Below are 21,140 nucleotides of genomic sequence, written 5' to 3' on the forward strand. Positions count from 1 at the left end.
CGTAATTCATTCGTAGAATGGCATTTGTATCGTGAGCATACAATGATTTTGCTACTCCATTTATTTGCAATTTGTGATGTAATAAGACTTTCCGAGTTTGTTACATATACACCCATATATTATACATATATATATATACACACACACACACACACGACTCGAAAATAAGCATTTTGCGTTTTATTACATTTTTTATTTATTGTTATAATTGTTACCACCATTTGTAATTACTATTAACCGAATTAAATGCGATACACAAGAGTACTGTATGTATCTTGTAATTCCATTGCTTTAAAGCTAGTATAATTTTAAGGGAATATATATGTACATATTAACTGACGAAATGGTTTTGTCATCTCGCAATATTACTCATCACGCAGACATTTATATTATAAATCATACGAAAAATTTTCCACACGTTACCATACCATTGACCAAGCCCGAAATAATTAACTGTAACAGTAAGGTGATTGCAATTAAATCAATTTTTTAATAAATTACGAGTTTAGCGGAAACTTGGTTTGGAGAACCAAAGTGTGTTTTTGTACATTCGTACCGGCGCTTGACGCGTACAATAAACACTATTAAATAAAAAAGTAATAATATACAAACGAGTAAAAAAATATTGACGCATTAGATGACGCTTCAAGTGCTTTGAATTCGCATTTACAATTGCAGAGTAAAAAGAGTAGAAGAAAAACGAAACTAGTCTTACGTACAAAATACTCGTTTTTTTTCCAGTTCCTAGGATATAAGAGAGTATTCCGATTAATAATCCAATTGTTAAAACATGACTGCTACTGATAAGAACCAATGCGTTTTGTAACATTTAAATGACATCCCCTGTCCGCGAATCCTGTGTATATATACATATTGACGTCTGAATTCCTTTTGTCTATCTCTTTACGTATGAAAATGATGTAGCGCCTATGAAAACTGAATAAAAGTTTATAGATAGACATCAAAATGGTTGTTTATTTTATAATGGTTATTATACAATGTTTATTTTACTAATTTAACACTCGGATAATAATCTTTTATTCTAATAAACTCATTCATAATCTGACTCTATCATAATTGTTCTATATTATCTCTTTTTATTTTGTTGTCTTGTATCTTGGAAATATTTTTGGCATATTTTTGACATAATAAATTAAATTTAAATTAATAAAAAGACATGTACAACTTAATTGGATAGAACAAGCGATTTTGAGTTATATGTTAAGAATCGCGCGAAGGCTTTTCTTGAGGTAGATGTCTATAAATGCAAATGCACATACACACAAAATATATATTCCTTATTCAAAAATAGTTTTTAGATTAATAAAATCTTGTTACAATACAGCATGTTGATATCTAAAGTTATACAAATCAATTTTTATATTAATCTCAATACAGACTTTAGCATTATATATCTTCGTGCAATATCTCTATTACACTATTATTGATACAAGATTCGAAATATATTAATTGGAAGATCACATCTGCCATATAAATTGTCAGTAGAAAAGTAATATAGTCAATTGTTGCCAAAAAATTGATAAATACTCTTTATTTTAGATCCGCCACTATTCTGGACTCCCTCTTTAAATTGGAGTTCTCTTTTTACTTATGCATTTCTTTCTCCGTATTGTTACGTAATTAACAACATGAAGAAAGAAGATAAAAAAATATACGATATTTTTACATTGTTAGTGTACCATCAAGAACAAAGCTAATACTACGTTTACGCGAGCGTTACTTCTGTAGTACCTTACGATATATTACTCGTTTACGCGGAGTAAATTATCGTAAGTTACTACAAAATCACGTTTACGCGAAGGAAAATCCCGTTTACGCGAAGGAATTATCGTAAGTTACTACAGAAGTAACGCTCGCGTAAACGTAGTATAAGTTCGATTATAGATTTCAATAGTATAAGTTCAATTCTAGATTTAAATAAGAAGTTTAAATAAGAGTAAAAATTGAGATTCTATTACTAATAAGAGAGATAATTCGAGCCTAATATTCCAGTATATAGGACTCTATTCTCTGTTCATAATTTAACAAATGTAGCAGATGTTGACGTAAACTATAGCAAGAATAAATTTTAATATTGAATTGCTTTTTATACAAATGCTTAATTTAAAGATAACAGTATCACGAGAGACCTTTTAGTTTTAATATTTTTTTCTGCTTTGATTGTGACTTATTCCTGCATTAAAGTATCAATAATATTGCAGCGTTTCTCGCTCGTAGTTACATCATTTGTCTTATCACTACTGTTACCTGGTAAACATAAAGATAAAGGCAAATGTTTCAGTCTCGGTTTTTTTGTCACAGTTGGACACTCGAACGTGTCGTCGAATGTGTCATTAATGATTTCAACTTCTGGAGACGATGAACCATTTTGATCTGCAGTTTCCTGTTTTGCGTTTACTTTCTAAAGGATAAGAAATCAATTATGCATGTAGAAGAATATTGAAGAAAAAAATGTTATTTAAAATAACTTAACTTCTTCAACAACAGAATATATAATCATCTTACATATGTAAATAATTAATTTTGATATTTTATATGCAAAACTATAGAGAATTAATGCTGGTCCCTAATTTTTATTGCTTTGAGAGAAATCTTATATAATTATATAAGAGAATAAGAACGCTTATTATTATATCGTGATACATTATGAACTTGAGAATTATTTATATTTTTCAAAATACATTATTACATAATTATACGAAATACGTTAATACATAAAGTACAATATTATTAAATCCATTATAAAATACAATATTACAAAAATTTCCATGAAAAACGTATGTTATGGCAGAACTAATTTCCATATTACAGTGAATTCCAGAATTAAATTAATTACCTGGGTAGAAATATCGACTGTCCGTACGTTAATCAAAGAATTTTCATTGGAGTTTCTTTGGCTACTAGATTTTGCAATACAGTTTTGGTCCGTAATCTTATGCAGCTTTTGTCGTAGGGATAAATTTTCACTTTCGCTAAATGCCAAACGTTCCTCGAATTCTCTAAAAACAGAAAAAAGTAGAATAGAAACGTTAGTTTGTATTTAGTATTGAATAATGAAAATACGTACAAGCTCTTAGATCGTTCTTCCGCTAGGGAATCGCGATGCATCGTAAGTTGAGTTCGAAGACTTTCGATTTTTCTCGTTTTCTTTAATGATATCCTAAAATCAATGGAGAGCGAGTTGTAAGATATCAAGATCAAGATATATGTATAAGCAAGACAGCAAGACATACTCTTTCAAATCGGAAATGCAATTAAGTAAAGTGTTGCGATCTGTTTTATTTCCAACCATTTCCTGTACATCCTCAAGCGTACCCATTGACAACGCATTATGCATTCTGCAACAAAGATCGATCTCGGCAATGAGCTGCCAATGCTCGACTTAATTACACGAGACAATCAACATAAATAAACGTACTCTCGAAAATGTTCCACTTACTTTTCTTCCCAAGACAGCTTCTTTCTCAGAAACTCAGACTTTTCCTTAAAATGCTTTATCTGTTCCCTCAGGCCATATATAACTGAGTTTTTCTGATTGATCTCGCTTTCCACCTTTCGCACTTCCTGCCTAAGGCCAGCATTCTGTTTCTCCAGAATCGCATTCTTCGAGGTGTAGTACTTGATATTCTTTTCGTTCAGTAAGATTTGAAACTTTAGGCTGTCGATCCTGCTTTGCGAGGACAAATTGTCCGCATTATCCGCGGCGGTCTCAGTGTTCGAAACCGTGAAGTGAGCCTTATGGATCCTATTCTCCGTCACTTTGGCACGACATTGCGGACAGGTCTCCGATCTGTGGAACAAAACGTCAAATTAGTTGAAACGTCGTTCGATCGATTCGTCGTCTCCTTTACAAACAAAATTGGAAATTTCACGACAAAACAATGGGATTTGTTTTATCCGCATCCTGGAACGAGGGAGACGGACGACGGAAGATGCGGAGAGCGAACGATACTGATAATACGCGTCGCACATTCGTAGGAACATAATTAAACATAACCGCGATACGCCGTATTTACCTCTCGAGCCATTGCAACAGGCAGCGGTGATGAAACACATGGCCGCAACAAGTGAAAAAGATGTCTTCGGACGATATCAGCAGGTCGTGACAGATGATACACAAGATTTTCATTCTGCGTGCGATGAAAGTGAATACGAGGCGCACAAACGACAGCGATCGGCTCCGTCTTCAGCCAGCGTGCTCGTAGTATTCACACTCACACGCACTGCCACGCACGCACTGACGCAGACGCAGCTAGTCGCGCATGATCGTAGAACAGCTGATGAGACCTCTCCCCCCTGTTCCCCTCGCCAACATTCGCCCGATTCGCCGCCTCGCAGCAGTCGCAGCTCCGGTCGCTCCGGATCTTGTTGCTGTCAATCTGTCGAGATTCCTCGCCTCGAAGTCACGGAATGCATATATTTCTTGATAGGAACTGATAGAAACTTTGGCCGGTGCTAAAACACTTTGAGGGCTTCGAAGCCTGGAGACATCGCAGCTAGATTCCTCACGGCGCGATACAGATTGCATTTGCAAAAGTTAGCATGCGTTCTGTCAGCTAACAGAAAGAAAATAATTATAGTACGAGGGTTTTGTTCCGTAGATTGGACTTAAAGTTCTCAGATGCGTGATGTAAGTACGATGTACAAGTCGCAGTTTGTCGGCTTGGACGATAAGCCGTGCGATACGAAGTGCCTGTTGTGCGACCGCACGTTTGTCCTTCCGACAAACGAGACGGATTTTCTCACGCATTTGTTTAAGGCGCATCGCCTCGTTATAGCCGACGTTTGGAAAATTGCCAATTTAAGGAGGTACAATGACCAATTTTTATCCCGTTGCCTGTATCATGTGTGCGTACTTTGCTTTGCAGTTAGATATAACGATCCTGATAATTTCAGTTATGTACATTACTGGAGCATAAAATTTAAGAAAGCACCGTTGACGACTTATTGTAGTACATTGCTAATGGACTGCACGCCGGATGGACAGCCGAGTAAAAATGAACATTATTTCCTGCTCTCCGACTGTCTGTCGGAGGACAAGACTTTGAGAGACGAAATACATCGGGCTAAACTGGTATGTCTATCAACAAACAAGCTAATATGTTTGATATGTAGTTTATGATGGCTCTTTTTGTAACGATATGGAATTATTATTTCAAGGAATGGATATTGGCGAAACAAGCAGCTGAACGTGCGGATACCAGTTTCAAGCGCGGCTGTATATTCTGCCGTACTGAAATCTGTGGATCACGTGCCGAGTATATAAAACATCTTTATCAGAAGCACAATCTTTACCTTGGTAAACCAGAAAATTTGGTGTTTGTCGACGAGCTTTTAGACAAAATCCAAAACAATGTTGAAAGGTATAACATTAAAGAATCAACGCATACATTACAATTGAATCTGCATGTACTCCAATAACATAATGTAGTATATATATATATTTTTTTTATAAAAATATTTATACAAAATTATTTATGTCAATCTTTTTAGTTTAATATGCATTTATTGCGAGGGAACATTTAAGGATCGTACGGTGTTAAAAGAACATATGCGAAAAAAATTCCACAAGTGTATAAATCCTCACAATGAAACGTACGATAAATTTTATGTAAATAATTATCTGGAGCCGGAAAGGACTTGGGAAAAGAAACGGGTAATGTGCGATTTGAGATAAGAAATGTTGATACTTTAGAAATAATACTTCAGAATATAATGATTTTTTTAATTTCTACAGGCTAATTTGAAAACAAATCCCGACGTGGGAGGTGGCAGTAGCGAAAATGAAGACGAGGAAAGTTCTTGGTCTGATTGGAATGACGAATCTATTGGGATAACGTGTCTGTTTTGTAATTATAACAGTAATGAATTCACCTGTGTCTTGAGACATATGAAAGAGACGCACAGTTTTGATTTTGAAGAAACTGTCAGAGACTTGACTTTTTATCAAAAAGTAAAGAACTGTCGCGTAACCATTAGCTTTATGTTTTTAACGATATATACTTTTCTGCAACGTATTATCAAATTACAGGTGAAAGTGGTTAATTATATAAAAAGACAAATTCAATTAAAACGATGTATTTTCTGCGAAACAGAATCGGATAACGTTTTAGAGCACATGAAGAATCAGCGACACTGTAAAATTGTCGCGCAAAAAGTTTGGGATCAGCCAGAGTAAATATGATTGGAATTACACAAAATTTATCTATATAAAAAATTATATTAAATGTTTTTTTTACCATTTATTCCAGATATTATTTTCCTATGTCTGAAAATGACTCGTTTTTGTACAATCTTGACGCAACTAGTAACAGCGATGAAGAAAGCGATATTGAGAATCTTACTGAAGCAATGTAAGTATATATTGGAAGGAAATGATACATCAATTATAACTTAAAACAAATAATGCATTCAAAAAATTTCAGGTGTAATTTATAAACGATTTTCCCTGAATGGAAGCTAAACTTTATCCAGTATTTTGATGAAAAATTTTTTGTTAATTTACGTTATCGTGTGAAGTACTACTCGATTGCATCCTTATACATTAAGATTTCTCATATATATATATATTTCTCCTGTTATTATCTAATAAATTTATCTATAGATATACATTTTCTTAACTGTATAAGGTACAATTAATCCGGACGTTTCGGCTCCACATTGAGCCGTTTTCAGCGGTGTAAAAATTAGTAAAAGTAAAATTAGATTAGAAACGATGAATTATAAAGCTAGAAATTTTACTGTCAACAATTCTACTCTCCTGCCGACCCGTGATCCTAAAGCCGTGATCCCAGCCGGTTTTTTTTCAGTTTTTTTCTTAGCGCTAATCTTTTAATTGGCTTTATAGAAATGCAAAATTCTTGTCTAAAATTAAAGTACGTATCAAAATCTAGGTCATGGTGGTCGAATTTATACGTGGTGATCGTCACGTATAACAAAAAATATTCATTTTTTTTCGTTTTCGATATAAATTCGACCACCATGACATGACCTGCTGTAGATTTTTCAATACCGCCATAACTTTCGGAACGCATCCTCGACGGCTTCCCGCGCACGTCACCGCGATTGCCGACGAATCGCGCGACGAGGGACGAGGGCGCGTCGGGCGCGAGTGCCACTGCCGCGAGTTTCCGCACTAAAACGGTCGCGTACTCAATGGTGGACGCTTGCGCCGTGCCGTTTTCCCCGTGAAAGTACGGTTCTTTCACTCGCCGAGTCCGCCGTAAACTTTTCCCTTCCTCGCGAACGGCGTCGCGCCGCCTCGTAAAAGCTTGTCGTTTTCGCGTCCGCGAGCCGCCGTTTCCATTCCGTCTGCGCGCCAGAGCCCGCGACGGCGAGGCAGATCGTCGGACCACCGTTGGACCTAGACAGCAGCAGCAGCAGCAGCAGCAGCAGCAACGTGATTCCGTGATTCAATCCCCCGACCCGTCTCGACAACTTCATGCACCAATATGAGTGACTACTCAGCGGTCGCGCCGCCTCAGAACTTCGTCCAGAGCACCGCGTTCGCGGCGGCACTCCAACGCGCCAAGCAGGTAAGTGATCGCGCGACTCCGCGGCGGCGACGTCGACGACGGCGATCGGCGCCGTGCGCGTCTCCCGCGAGTGAGAGCGTCATGTCCTTCGGCGGCGGCGGCGACTCGCGGCTGTTACCTCTCTCGGATCGGCCTATTTTACGCGGCACGATTCGGGAGAGTCTTATCCGTGACGTACGAGCGCCTCGTGGGCTAGACTGATCATTTGTAAATTTCCTAGTCCCAGAGCGATAAGATTAGTTTGTAACTTTGAGCAATTTTCTATTTTATGAGGGTAATCAGCTTGGCCTCTGAGAGTATAATATTTGTGTAATGTAATACTTGCGTATGATAATTTGGTTAACTGAAATATACTTAATGAAATGACTTGTACGATGACTCAATTTAGAAAGTGAAGCATTCTTCTGAATTTATATCTACGATTTGATCTTTTTCCAGATTGCCGCAAAGATAAATCCAGGTGGTGCACAAAATAATCAGGATTCCAAATTGAAACGCCCTCTTGAAGACAGTTCAGGTAATATTTAAAATATACTTATAGGTTTTTTTTTTCTATTTTATTGATAGCGCCAACGATCCACTTTGCAGACTGCGTTCTGTATTAACGTGTGCATTTACGTGTTGCGTTTTCAGAGCCAGAGGCTAAGAAAATGGCATCGTTAGTAGTAGATCCTTTGATAGGTATTCGTGGTGGACCTGCTGGCAATTCCCTTGGAGATGCGGGTGGTCAAGGGGCCAGACCACCGCAAGTTTCTTCCAATTTAGGTGGTATATGCAACGAAGACATCAGAGTTCCAGATAAAATGGTCGGTTTAAGTAAGTAAAATTATAGAAGAGGTCACCGGTATATTCTCTGTACAAATTTCGGCAATATGTTGTATTACAATCCGTTGTAATGATTTAAGAACTAGCTGTGGTTTATCATTTATTGTGACATACTTGTAATATTATCGTGTAAATTTTATAGTCTAAGTATTATTATTGTATTAATACAAAATTCTGTTGCATTTTGGAACAAATTTGGATATTGTTTTTGTTGTATTAATTGATTCTGATAATTGAAATGCAACAGTAGGAACATTATACATATAATAAATATATAATTACGTTTAAGTGATAATAATGTATTTACAGTAATTGGCAGAGGTGGAGAACAGATAACAAGATTGCAAAGCGAAACAGGATGTAAGATTCAAATGGCACCGGAAAGCGGTGGGCTGCCTGAGCGTGTTTGCACGCTAACTGGTTCACGAGAAGCTGTCAAGTAACTTGTTTTCCCTTCTTATTTCGTTAATTTCAACTATTTTGTATGCAATGCAATACCATGACTTTATATCCACACAATGAATGATAAGAATCTACTTTTGTATGTTGGCCTTGAATGTAATTGGTTTGTCTTTTATGGAAATGGGGTATGAATATCGATTCAAGTTCTAAGTTTATAGACTGGAAAGTACTTTTCTGTCAAAATTATTTATAAATCAGCCAAGCAAATCTGCTATCCTCCTTAAATTTATATAGGGACATTTCACATTCTAATTTATTTAAGCGCGAATGTTTTTTCACCACACTCCCCATCTTGTCACATTCCCCCAAAACAACTGAAAAATCATTTCAAACTGCGATGTTATGACGACGTATGAATATTGCGCAACGCTTTACGATCTTATTTATTAGAAAATGTGATTGAATTGGGTTACGATTGATTCTGATAACAGCTTACATGTTAGTATATTTTATATATGCTACAATTTCATCCTAACATGCATTTCACAAATGTAGGATATATGCTTTCGCATATTGAAATTATGAAATGTTTTACAGAATCTTTATTTAGCTCCTGGATGCCAATAGCGGGTTCAAACTTGACTTTCTATAAGCTTCATAATTTCTGACCATTGAAAATTGATTAATGAGTTGACCTTTTGATTTAATAATTTTGTATTTACTAATAGTTTTTTGCTTTTAATAGGGTATGGAGAAAGAGAAAGGTGGAAGGAAGGAGGATAGGATATGCATGGGGACGTGTTAATCACAACATGAAGAGAATTTTATTTATTTATTTGAAACTGCTTATGATTAAATCTATATATGGCAATTTGATACCTATACATGGCATTTTGATACAAAATCTTTGAAACCTTTTTATTATACCGTTTGAAAACTTTGATCATTAGAAAAGAGAAATATTACAAATGTGATGTATAATTTTGATCCGCAATAGATATTAGTGCATATTTATGTGTTGCAAATAAACTTGATTGTTGTACATTGATTAAATCTTTTGACACGTGTAAAACAGTTTAGTTGAAAAAATATTGTATCCGTACTTTATGTGTTTCAGTCGTGCGAAGGAGCTTGTATTGTCAATAGTAAATCAAAGGAGCAGAAGCGAGGGAATCGGCGATATGAATATGAGTGGCGGCAGTGGCGGCGGAATGATGGGACATCCAGGATTTGTTGAAATAATGATACCAGGTCCTAAAGTTGGTTTGATAATTGGCAAAGGGGGGGAAACCATAAAGCAACTTCAAGAGAAGTCTGGAGCTAAGATGGTTGTTATTCAGGAGGGGCCATCTCAGGAACAAGAGAAACCTTTGAGGTAAGACAAATAATCTTTCCTCTATGTAAAAACAATTGTCCTTCAATTTTATATACCGAGGCAATATGGCATAATTATTTAAAGTTGTGTGTCTTTCTGTAGAATAACCGGAGATCCTCAGAAAGTTGAATATGCAAAGCAATTGGTCTATGAATTAATAGCTGAAAAAGAAATGCAAATGTTTCATAGAGGAGGAGGAGGAGGAGGTGGTGGAGGAGGAGGAGGAGGAGGAGGAGGAAGAGGTGGTAGTGGGGGTGGTGGTGGTGGTACCGAAAGGACCGGAAACTATTCTAATGATAGTGGTTTTAATCATGGTCCTGCAAATAGTGATGGAGTAGAGGTTAATAATTATTTTTATTATGTCACGAGCGATTGTAATTAAAAATGTTTGTTGACTTTAAATTTAACTGTACAGGGAGAAAGAGAAATAGAGATACATATTTTTATCTTTAAAATTTATAAAGTTATTATATTTGACATAGGTACTTGTTCCAAGAGCCGCAGTTGGTGTCGTTATTGGTAAAGGTGGGGATATGATAAAAAAGATACAAGCTGAAAGCGGAGCTAAAGTTCAATTCCAACAAGGAAGAGAAGACGGCCCTGGCGATAGAAAATGTTTATTGTCAGGAAAGCATCAAGCTGTTGAACAGGCTCGTCAAAGAATTCAGGAGTTGATTGATAGCGTCATGGTATATATCTTGATATGTTTACGATTATTTTATTAGAATTATATTGGAATGCATATATGCCCATGAGCTAATACCGTAATCAATATTCTTTATTTATTTTTAACTGCAGAAAATCTATTGTTAACTTCCTTATTTTTAGAGAAGAGATGATGGTAGAACTAATATGGGAGGTGGCAGAGGTGGTCTGAGGGGTAATGGTTTTGGTGGCAATCGCAATCCAAATGAGTATGGGAGTTGGGATAGACGACAAGGCGGCCCTATGCAAGATAAAATTGAAACAACGTTTACCGTTCCTTCTTCCAAATGCGGCATTATAATTGGCAAAGGTTTTACTTTATTCACATGTTAATTCAAATGTGTGTTAATTGTACATATATATGTGCGTTGTTAAAGCCTCCTATCTAATTGATTTAACATCTTAGTAATTTTATTCTTGATTGTATTTAATAAGTATGTGATGATAATATGTTCTTCCTTTAAAATTAATTATCTTGCATTAAAATCTTTATTCTAGGTGGTGAAACTATAAAACAGATTAATCAACAGACAGGAGCACACTGTGAGTTAGATAGAAGGAATCAGAGTAATGAGAATGAAAAGATTTTCATTATTCGAGGAAATCCTGAACAAGTTGAACACGCAAAGAGAATATTTAGCGAAAAGCTGGGGATGGTACGTTTAGTTATACATATACCTACTTAGATAGTATATACGTGCTCACAACTCGTGCGTTCGCGTAAAAGGGTCATGGTGCGTCTCGCTCCGGGTGTACTTGGCGCGAGACACTACTGTGTCTCTTGATGACCATTCTTATATAAGATATTTTTTCAATAATATTTTATTTATTATTTAAAGGGTCTAGCTGGTTCTTCATATGCTGGAGCGCAAGGAGCAGTCGGATACAATCCAAATTGGAATACAGGGTATCAAGCATGGCCAAATCAACCACAATCCAACGACGGAAGTATGTATGGCTTTATGATTCCTTATAGCATGCAAGAAGGTAAGTTTCAAATCTGTTATGCGATACATTTGCTCTTGCAGACAATGCTAATCAAGCTCCTGTACAAGTCAATCCACAGACTGGTCAGCCAGACTATAGTGCTCAATGGGCGGAGTATTATCGTTCACTAGGCATGCACAGAGAAGCAGACATGATCGAGCAACAAGCGAAACAGGGAAAGCAAGATCATAATCAGCAAGGAGGTAAAAATCTTTACAGTTTTATATCACAAGGAAATCTTTGCTGAGAGATTTACAGCATGATTTTTAGATTATTCTGTAAAATTAATGAAATAAAATGTTTCAGGTAATTCGCAAAATCAGTCTAATCCACCGACAACCGGTTCTGCTGGGCCAAATCAACAGCCGCAGCCACAGACGCAGCCGCAACAGCAGGCAGGTGCCGCGCAAAATGGTGGTCAAGCAGATTATAGCGTGCAATGGGCAGAATATTACAGAAGCATCGGTAAAATAAAAGAAGCAGAAGCGATCGAAGCTCAAATGAAAGCGGGCAAGGTATTTTCTTCAAAATATAACGCTCAATATTGTTGTTTGCTATTGTATTTTAACATCGTGTATAATATTGTGCAGCTTGGAATGCAAGGGAACCAAATGACCCAGCAACAAATGCAGACTCTTCAGGGGCAATCGGCTGGTCCACCGGGTACCACTCCTAACGCGTTCCCTCAAGCTTATGGAAGTTATCCAACGATGAACGCTGGTTCCGCACCAACTGGTTATTACGCAGCGAATGCTGGATCTAATTCTCAACCACAAACGGGGCAGCAAAACCCTTCTTTCCCAACAGGATATCAGAATTATCCTTACTCACAGTCTACTTCTGAGAATTAAACTTCCATTTGAGAGAAAGGCAAGCTGTAAGTAAATTTCAGCACAACAAACACGAATGAGCATACGGAAAATTATATAAACCATAAAGTTTTAATGATGTATTAAATCAAATTGATTATCATAAAAAATTTATAGATCTTTATTTTGGCAAAAACTTTAATTCCGATGATTAAAAGTTCAGTAACTTGTTTGGTAGCGCTAGCATTTTAAAGAATGATGATTAGTGAAAATTTATATGATTTTCTAAGTGCTATAGTTGTTATACTAAGCTAATATAAATTTGAGTGTTGTTATATATTGATGAAATATATAAATTTAACATCAAAAGAAGTAATCATAATTTTTATTGTGTTTATGCCTGTTGTTTTGTTCATACCTTGTTTATACCTTGTCTATTTGAAAATTTTGTTTATTCAATAGTTTAATTATTTTTCCATTTTCAATATTTTACTCATTTTTATATTGGCTTGATATTCCGACATATTATAAATCAATGGTGTAAGAATTAGAAAATGTTATTTACTTATAATTATTGAACCTCATTCAGGGACATTGATTTAAACTTTGCAAAACATAAAAATTTTGATAATTTCGAGGTTCATGCGAATATTTGAATAACGATACATTTTACACCTTTGAAATAAAATCTGTTCTTTTTGTATATGGGTCATCTCTTTTTACCATAATTATTTGTTTATTTCAGATAGTTTTCAGATAGCTTTCCATCGGGATGCGGTTAATATCTGCTATATCTCCATATAACTTTTATCATAAATAGTTGACTGCTTCATAATCTTCATATATCTTTGAGAATGTCATGAGAATCGATTATATTCTGTTTATACTATAAAACGTTTTGTGTTTTTTATATATACACGTATACATATACTATAGGATATCCCATCGTAGTTTAAGTAACAAAAAGTATCAAACAAGAGAAGTTTGATTGCAATTAATATTATAATATAGTATAAATATGATGTCTGTGTTCTACTTATACTATTGTATGTATTTTTGTTCCATAACATGTATTATTGTAATATAAGTTGAAGCTGGCAGGTGAAGCAGCGGGTCAGAAAGTGGAACGAGGGATCGACATCTGTACCATTTTATTGCCATCCTCTCTCTCTCTCTCTTTATCTTACTCTTTCTCTGTCATTAAACTTGTTAAACTATATCCTTATAAATGCGTTGTTATGAACGATATATTAGTATATTTATCATATTAGATTATTATATATACCTTGATAAGACACTTATTTACCTGAGACACTCGTGTTTTATTATAACTATATAAAACTCTTGACTATACGAAATGCTATATAATTGATGCAGCTGCCATGTGTTTTCATTATCCATGAAAGTTCTTCTACTTATGTATACGAAAGATACATGATATGACATTTATATATGCATATGTCCTATTGCACTTGTGTTAAATACAATGTTACTTTGGTTTTTCTTTTGCTTTCTCGTGAAATACCAATACTATTTTTAGATATTTGGAGCAGCCAATTAGAGAGGTTTACCCGTCCTACAATATGTCGTGGCATGGGACATCCTACAGTTTAAAATGTTTCATTCAGCATTAATCTACATGTATACAAAGGAATCAGGACCTGCGAACTGGAGATTAGTCGGACGGGATATATATAACTCATAATGTGGAATATAATTTACTAACAACATTCTAAACATTGCTTAGTCAGTATTACATGTGTTTTTATACGATATACATAACGAAATATATTGGCTTTTTATTTCCGAGTAATTAAGTATCAAAAGACTTTAACTAGTCATATGTAAAATATTTCAAATTTTTGTACATCTCTTTATTACATGCTTCAATTCATTTTTATAAGTGGATACAGAGTATCGAAGATGGGAAGCTTCTTATCGTAGTTATAAATTCTTTGATAAACTTAGACCTCAGCAAAAACTGTATTGGACACGATTCTTTTCGCATGATCTTTATTTTTCGTGGGATAAAGTTTACTATTGAGATTGTGAAGTAAAATTGATCTTTCATTTATGGCAAATCAATTTTCAACACAATCTTAATTTGAACTTTAGTCCATTATACATATACAATATCGATGTGCTTCCCAATTGATGTAATCATTAGTCCCGGTCTACAATAGGTGTTTTAAGCCCTAAGCCTTAAGAAATTGTTCAATCATAGTTGAATTTGAGGAGAATAATTGACTGTGATTGGTCAATTTCTTAGGGCTTAGGGCTTAAAACACCTATTGTAGACTGGGACTTATACTTTTCGATTTCGTCTTTAATATTTCTTGTCTACAGTACGCAACTTCTAAAACATTCTCTATATAAAATAATGCATTAACTACTGAATAAGAAGAGATGAAATTTGAAATACATCTAATATCTGATATAATCTTTCTAGAGATATATGTTGTATTCATAAATAGTAAAATATCTATGTAAACTTTTATATATTCTCCATGTATTTCTACATGCTTATTCTTCGATGAAAAAGAAAGTTAATGAAAATCTTAGTATTTTGTTACAGTAATTTCACTCCGTTACAATTGAAAGCTAGGTAGGAATGATAAATAATTATATATTACTATTTTCTCAAGCCACACTTAGTATGATATTGAAAATTACACAGCGTTGACAGCCAATTATATCTTGAACTACAGTTTGGTTGTAATATCAGAAAGTCATCCATTTTTTTAAATATAAAATTACATTAATATTATGCTTATGTTTATACAATTATATCATCAGGAAACACATGAATAACTTTTAAAAGATATCTTCAAAAGTTTCGTCGTTCCTTTTAAAATAAAAAGGAAATTATTTCAAAATTAATAATTTTATGTTTGGCCTCGTTACTTATATATTTGATGTAATATAAAAAAATGTATCTAGACATGTAACAATACTTTTTTTATGTTAATATTTATATATTTTCCATGCATTAATATTTGTTAATAAAACAAATTTATGTTTTTATTTGGTATATTTTGTGGCATTATTTCGAATATATCTATTTATAATTTAATTAAAAGGTATTTATAATAAATTTACAATATGTTATGTTGCTTGAGAAATATTCCAAATAAGATATCAAAAAAATATATCGAATAACTATATAATTTTTCTCCTTTATGTTACTTTGAGTTTTATGGATACGTGCATATTCGAGACTTATTATAAATGTGTATTGTCTCTGATATTTTTTTGCAGAAATTTTTAATTACAAATTACGTTCATAATATTTTTATTATTTGCATTGACATTAATTATTAAATAAAATTAGAATGGTAAAATATGATAAGATATAAGTATATTGTAAACCCCCCAGGAACTTATACATGCATCATATCACGTTTAATTATTAGAAGGATTATTTGATGTATACAAGTTTCACAGTCGTCTTATACGAAATCTATTTATTGCGATTATAATATAGGAATTATGTGATAGAATATATATTAATAAGGAGGTTTTCCACTTCGTATATTAACATTGTTGGCAAGTATCTTAATCAATTACATTGTCAAACTTCTAGTATAACTTCTAGTCGGTTCTATAATCTCGTGAATTATATTTTTGTTTCGTTATAATAGCACAATAATATTTTCTTCTTTCTTTTTCGCGTTTACTCGATTCTTCTTTTATTAGTTGAAATTTTTCTGTTATCTTTTATACTTTTATGCACATAATTAATTAACATTGGCGAATGTTTCAGGAACAGGTGCAACAGAGAACTTTCCAGTTTCTCTGATCGAGAGAAGCAAATAGCAAATACGTACGAAAGATTTCCACTTATAAATAAAATTTCTGTAAAGTACTAAATAGGTAGAGTTTACTGTAGATACAGTGCACATTTCGTACAAGGTTTGTAAAATATATATGCATATATTCATATTTCATAATAAGAACAACGAAGTGTACAAATGCTGCCCATTCGTTGTTTAAATGTGAAATGTAATTAGAGATAATTAAAGCATCGATTTGTTGCTGTAGGAGATTGATATATATGATTGGTCGTAAGAGGATAATTACAACGATATAAAACGGCGCTTAATGTAACGAAATTTCTTTATTTGTGCACGAAGGATTATTGTATAACGTTCTTCCACATTTGAGCATACTTAAGGATTAATTCGTAATACTTAAACGTCATTACACGATACACAAGATTGCATTTTCACCCATATATATAAATATTATTTGCCAGCAAATAATACGCGATCAACAAATATTGGCGTTTAAAACTTTCTTTCCTAAGCCTCTTTTTTTTTGTTACTAATTTAATAATCACAAGCTTTACATTTCTGGGGGAGGTCCGTACATGGGATTTAATTGTTGCGTGCAGCGTATAAACGTCGCTCGTCGCGGTAATTCGCGCAAACGTTCGGCCCCTGTGTAAGTACAGGCAGATCTTAGACCGCCTAATATGTCCAGCACAGTGTTTTCGACCAAACCTCTGTAAGGCACTTCGACAGTTTTCCCTTCTGAAGATCTACGCATTGAAATAAGTGCGGGGCAAATTTTTTCGTTAATCATCTTGACACACGTACTTATATACTTGTTTGTAGCGCGCTACGACAGTTGTCGCAGTTCTCACCTGTAGTCTGCAACACCACCGACGTGCTTCTTCATTGCTGTATTGGAGGACATACCGTAAAAAAGTTTCAACTTCTTTCCGTTCTTTTCTATAACTTCGCCCCCGCATTCGTCGTGACCCGCAAACATTCCACCCGCCATGACGAAGTCCGCGCCGGCACCGAACGCTTTCGCTAGATCTCCGGGACAGGTACACCCACCGTCCTGAGCAATGAACACGTTAATACGTTGGATGAAAGCGAGGTACGTCTACGATTACATTCGTGCCAATTGCGATAGAGAATGTAATAATAAATATTTACGGCGATGATGTGGCCCTTCAAGCCATGCGCCGCATCCGCGCATTCAATCACGGCGCTCAATTGCGGATAACCGACGCCGGTTTTCATTCGCGTTGTGCAGACAGAACCCGGGCCAATTCCTACTTTAATTATATCCGCTCCTGAGAGTATCAGTTCCTCCACCATTTCCCCTGTCACAACATTTCCTGCCTGTAGCGGCAGCAATTAATCTTTATGTTTAAATACGAGGTATGTATTTAGCGATTGAATGATAGCGATCCGCTTAAAAATCACCGACCGACCGACCGTATTTCTATACCGAAGATAATAAGACGTTCGATTGTACTTACAATTATAGTGTGGTTCGGATATCGCGCTCTTACTTTTCTCACATATTCCACAAAATGTTGCGAGTATCCGTTCGCAACGTCCAGGCATATAAATGACAATTCCGGCACGGCTTCCAAAATGCTCGAGAGCCGTTCGTAATCTTCGTTTCCCGTACCCGAGCTGGCCGCTACATTTTTTACGCAATCGGGATTTAGCGCGACAAAGTCTTTCCATTCATCTGCGGTATAATATTTATGAACCGTAGTAAAAAGACCATGCTAAAAGAATATGCACAATGAGTAAGACAACGCATCATCATATCAGAACGATTTTATTTATATGATCGCATATTAATGTTATACGAAAAGTTTTTGATTTATATCTATTTAATGTATGCAGATATTATGTATGAGGAAAAAGAGAGCCCGTTAAAAAAAATCTGACAAATTCGTCGAAGGAAAAACTTTGATATTTATTCCGAAATGGATTTTTACCTTTGATAAAGCTTTTGCCATTTCAAACGTGCCAACTGTGTCCATATTAGAAGCCATCACGGGAATTCCTCGGTATGTTTGTTTGGAATTGCGAAATGTGATCTCTCTGAAAAGGTCTACCTGAAATGTGAGTCAAAGGAAATATTTATATTATTTTTATTATATATTTAAGTGTTGAGAGAGAAACAGATGTTGAGGACAGTAATATTTAACTCATACATATATATATATATATATATATATATATATATATATTAAATATATTATATATATATATATATATATATATATATATAATATATAGATATAATTAATTATATTAGATTATTATTTTACATGTGTATAACTTTTTATATTTTTGCACATACAAAGATACAAAAAGAGTAACAATTTTACGTAGAACAGAAGTGTGTGTTAAATTAATAAAATTAAAAACTTCATTATAACATAATACGTGTGCAAATATCACCAAAAATTTCATTACAGTGTATAGTCATAATGCAACGATATAAATCACTCTTGTTAATCTTTAATTTACGTGAATTTTCTCATAGAAATATGCGGAACGTATAATAGGAATCGGCACTGTCGACGTAAGACGGCGGGCCGGACGATCAACCGACAGGAAGTCGGCCGTATTCGTGAGAAATTAAATCAATATAAGAGATGGTTTTTTGGGCACTTGAGGAGGGGCCAAAAATTCGGGAGCTTCGACCAGCGATCGCGCGAACATTATATAGTATATGTTCTGTGGCGAACATTCTGCGATCGGCGCGTATAATCGACTTGCACGCACGCAACGCGTGCAATCCGTCGAATTCGAGCGATCGAATTTGAAATCCAAGCGCAATTGTGTAACCCGAGAAATACGCTCTCTAGTATGTCCCACGATATTGCGTGGTGGATATACTTTCCTCTCTCTCACCGGAGACACGCATGCAATTATTCCCGGACGCGACGAGGGACGCGAATTCCGAATCAACATGCCAATTACATAAAAGGCTCTCACATCCGAACGGCTCTTCAGCGTGCTCCGTTTCGGGCGCAGCAGCACATCCTTAAAGTCCAGCTTTATGTCATTTATTATGTTCGGCATGACGGCGCGTGGACCACCCTCGGCGGCCTCGAATCTAGCAGACGACTGTCCCGGACCCGGACTCCGCTCACTATACTCGTCGACGCACCGCGAGACGTGCTATATACACTGGGGAGAACCCGTGACCGCGGACGTTCTTGCACTGGCTGGTGCCACCCAGGCATGGCACATCTGACACGCCGCTCGAGGGAGGGAGTGAGAGGAGCTATTTTCGTCCCTCTCTCTGTCGCCCCTTATTGAACCAGGGCGGTGCGGTCTCGGGGGCGCCTCGAGAACCGCGATCTCTCCTCGCGAATCTCTCCCGAGATTCAGAAATACAGGATGAGAGAGACATCGATCCCGCCGCTCGAAAGAATCCCACCTGCCTCGAAATTTATCATCAGAGACCCGACATGAATTAATAACAAAAGCAACAAATCTGAGTTCATCTCGATCTGAATTAATAACAGAGGCAATAATTCTCCACGAGAACGGATGTCCCTCATCCGTTCCAAAACGTACGCGAAATATCGCTGAATAATGTCAAATGCCCGCGGTAATTTTGAGCATTTTCCCAATTTTCCATTGCGATTTTTCCGTCAAGTCATTCTTTTTTTGTTTTTTTTTACGAAAGATGCGGTCGCGGCGCATAATCCGGATTTTTATTCACGCTGGACGAACGCCAGCCGGCGCCCGGCGGTCGACGCATTGCGCAAAAGTCCCGATCTCGACGATGGCTCGGACGATCGTGAGCCCATCCCTGCGAGCATCCACGTGTGTGCATGTGTAACGTACTAATAACGAAGATAACGTATCAGAAAGTCTAGACGACCCCTTTAGACATTTGAGGAAGCTTACTTTTCCAGTTGAACGTTTACTTAGCGAGTATATCAAAGAATGCTCGGCGTACAAGATTTTTACGTTTTGATGATTAAAGTCGCTATACATTTTATGTCGCAAATTCTATGCTGCAAAATACGTTGGCGAAACTTTCTCAAAGCAGAAAAATTATTTAAAATTTTAATTAACGACATATTCCGAATCAACGACAATTTGTTATGCGTGTCACATATCCGTGAACCGTATCGTTGTTAAGATATCTATTGTACTAAGTTGACCTGAGTTAAAATCTATTAAAACATCGAAAGATACTAAAGTTGACCTGAGTTAAAGTCTATTAAAATATCGAAAGATAGGAGATAGGTTTTATTGGACGTTACAATCACTGCGGTTAACTTTGCGTCGGTCAAGGAGGTCAAGGATAACTGATTCAAACTGGAGCAATAGTTGCTTATAAATATTTAAAAAGAAATCTTAAGCGTAAACTATATTAAAGTGTACAACAACGTCGTATTTAAAGAGTTATATATGTATATGTAATATCTCAAGAAAATTTGGGTCGCCAAAGCATTTTATTGTGATGTTATGTAAAAGGGAAATAATATAGACCCCTTATTTTGTGTATGTACAGTAGAAAAACTGTTTTGGTTCCGAGATATGAGAAATCAATTTTTGTGCTAGAAATTCTATTATATTCTATGTAAGTTTGTTATATATAAAATACACGATATACATAAATTTGTATTATCTAATTTATTGAGAAAAAGATCAACTTCGTTTGCCGATAAGAAATTATGGGTAAGGGGATTAGAGATTA

General features: G+C 35.5%; 4 protein-coding genes across 11 annotated transcripts; 2 read left to right on the plus strand and 2 right to left on the minus strand.

Annotated features, from left to right (window-relative positions):
* Positions 1-43: 43 nt before the first annotated feature.
* On the minus strand, positions 44-4,287 carry LOC143893974 (E3 ubiquitin-protein ligase TRAIP-like). The gene is made up of 6 exons (XM_077399922.1): positions 4,038-4,287; positions 3,461-3,811; positions 3,255-3,359; positions 3,089-3,181; positions 2,858-3,020; positions 44-2,422 (listed from the first exon to the last, which is right to left on the minus strand). The coding sequence occupies exons 1-6, from the start codon at positions 4,148-4,150 to the stop codon at positions 2,189-2,191; spliced, it is 1,059 nt and encodes a 352-aa protein (XP_077256048.1). The 5' UTR covers positions 4,151-4,287; the 3' UTR covers positions 44-2,188.
* Positions 4,288-4,360: 73 nt separating this feature from the next.
* On the plus strand, positions 4,361-6,930 carry LOC143893973 (zinc finger protein 277). Of its 2 annotated transcripts, XM_077399921.1 has the most exons (9): positions 4,361-4,557; positions 4,623-4,830; positions 4,918-5,095; positions 5,182-5,384; positions 5,515-5,677; positions 5,759-5,974; positions 6,053-6,195; positions 6,273-6,374; positions 6,447-6,930. In XM_077399921.1, exons 2-9 carry the CDS (start codon positions 4,643-4,645, stop codon positions 6,457-6,459), a joined length of 1,206 nt encoding a protein of 401 aa, XP_077256047.1. In that variant the 5' UTR covers positions 4,361-4,557; positions 4,623-4,642; the 3' UTR covers positions 6,460-6,930. The 2 variants fall into 2 exon arrangements, with proteins under 2 accessions (XP_077256047.1, XP_077256045.1); XM_077399919.1 differs by having other exon boundaries at positions 4,361-4,830.
* Positions 6,931-7,215: 285 nt separating this feature from the next.
* Psi (P-element somatic inhibitor) lies at positions 7,216-19,502 on the plus strand. Of its 7 annotated transcripts, none has more exons than XM_077399902.1 (14): positions 7,216-7,556; positions 7,995-8,073; positions 8,190-8,372; positions 8,691-8,820; positions 9,901-10,158; positions 10,243-10,498; positions 10,641-10,847; positions 10,987-11,173; positions 11,362-11,519; positions 11,703-11,850; positions 11,919-12,053; positions 12,157-12,365; positions 12,441-12,727; positions 18,963-19,502. In XM_077399902.1, exons 1-13 carry the CDS (start codon positions 7,473-7,475, stop codon positions 12,699-12,701), a joined length of 2,295 nt encoding a protein of 764 aa, XP_077256028.1. In that variant the 5' UTR covers positions 7,216-7,472; the 3' UTR covers positions 12,702-12,727; positions 18,963-19,502. The 7 variants fall into 7 exon arrangements, with proteins under 7 accessions (XP_077256028.1, XP_077256026.1, XP_077256025.1 ...); XM_077399900.1 differs by lacking the exon at positions 18,963-19,502 and adding an exon at positions 16,423-16,699; XM_077399899.1 differs by lacking the exon at positions 18,963-19,502 and adding an exon at positions 14,200-14,472.
* On the minus strand, positions 16,758-19,839 carry LOC143893975 (GMP reductase 1). The gene is made up of 6 exons (XM_077399923.1): positions 19,418-19,839; positions 18,409-18,528; positions 17,935-18,192; positions 17,606-17,794; positions 17,305-17,507; positions 16,758-17,199 (listed from the first exon to the last, which is right to left on the minus strand). The coding sequence occupies exons 1-6, from the start codon at positions 19,502-19,504 to the stop codon at positions 17,004-17,006; spliced, it is 1,053 nt and encodes a 350-aa protein (XP_077256049.1). The 5' UTR covers positions 19,505-19,839; the 3' UTR covers positions 16,758-17,003.
* Positions 19,840-21,140: the final 1,301 nt, after the last annotated feature.

Source organism: Temnothorax americanus, unplaced genomic scaffold (assembly GCF_048541705.1).
Source record: "Temnothorax americanus isolate GAGA-0224 unplaced genomic scaffold, ASM4854170v1 Scaffold13, whole genome shotgun sequence".
NCBI lineage: Eukaryota > Metazoa > Arthropoda > Insecta > Hymenoptera > Formicidae > Temnothorax > Temnothorax americanus.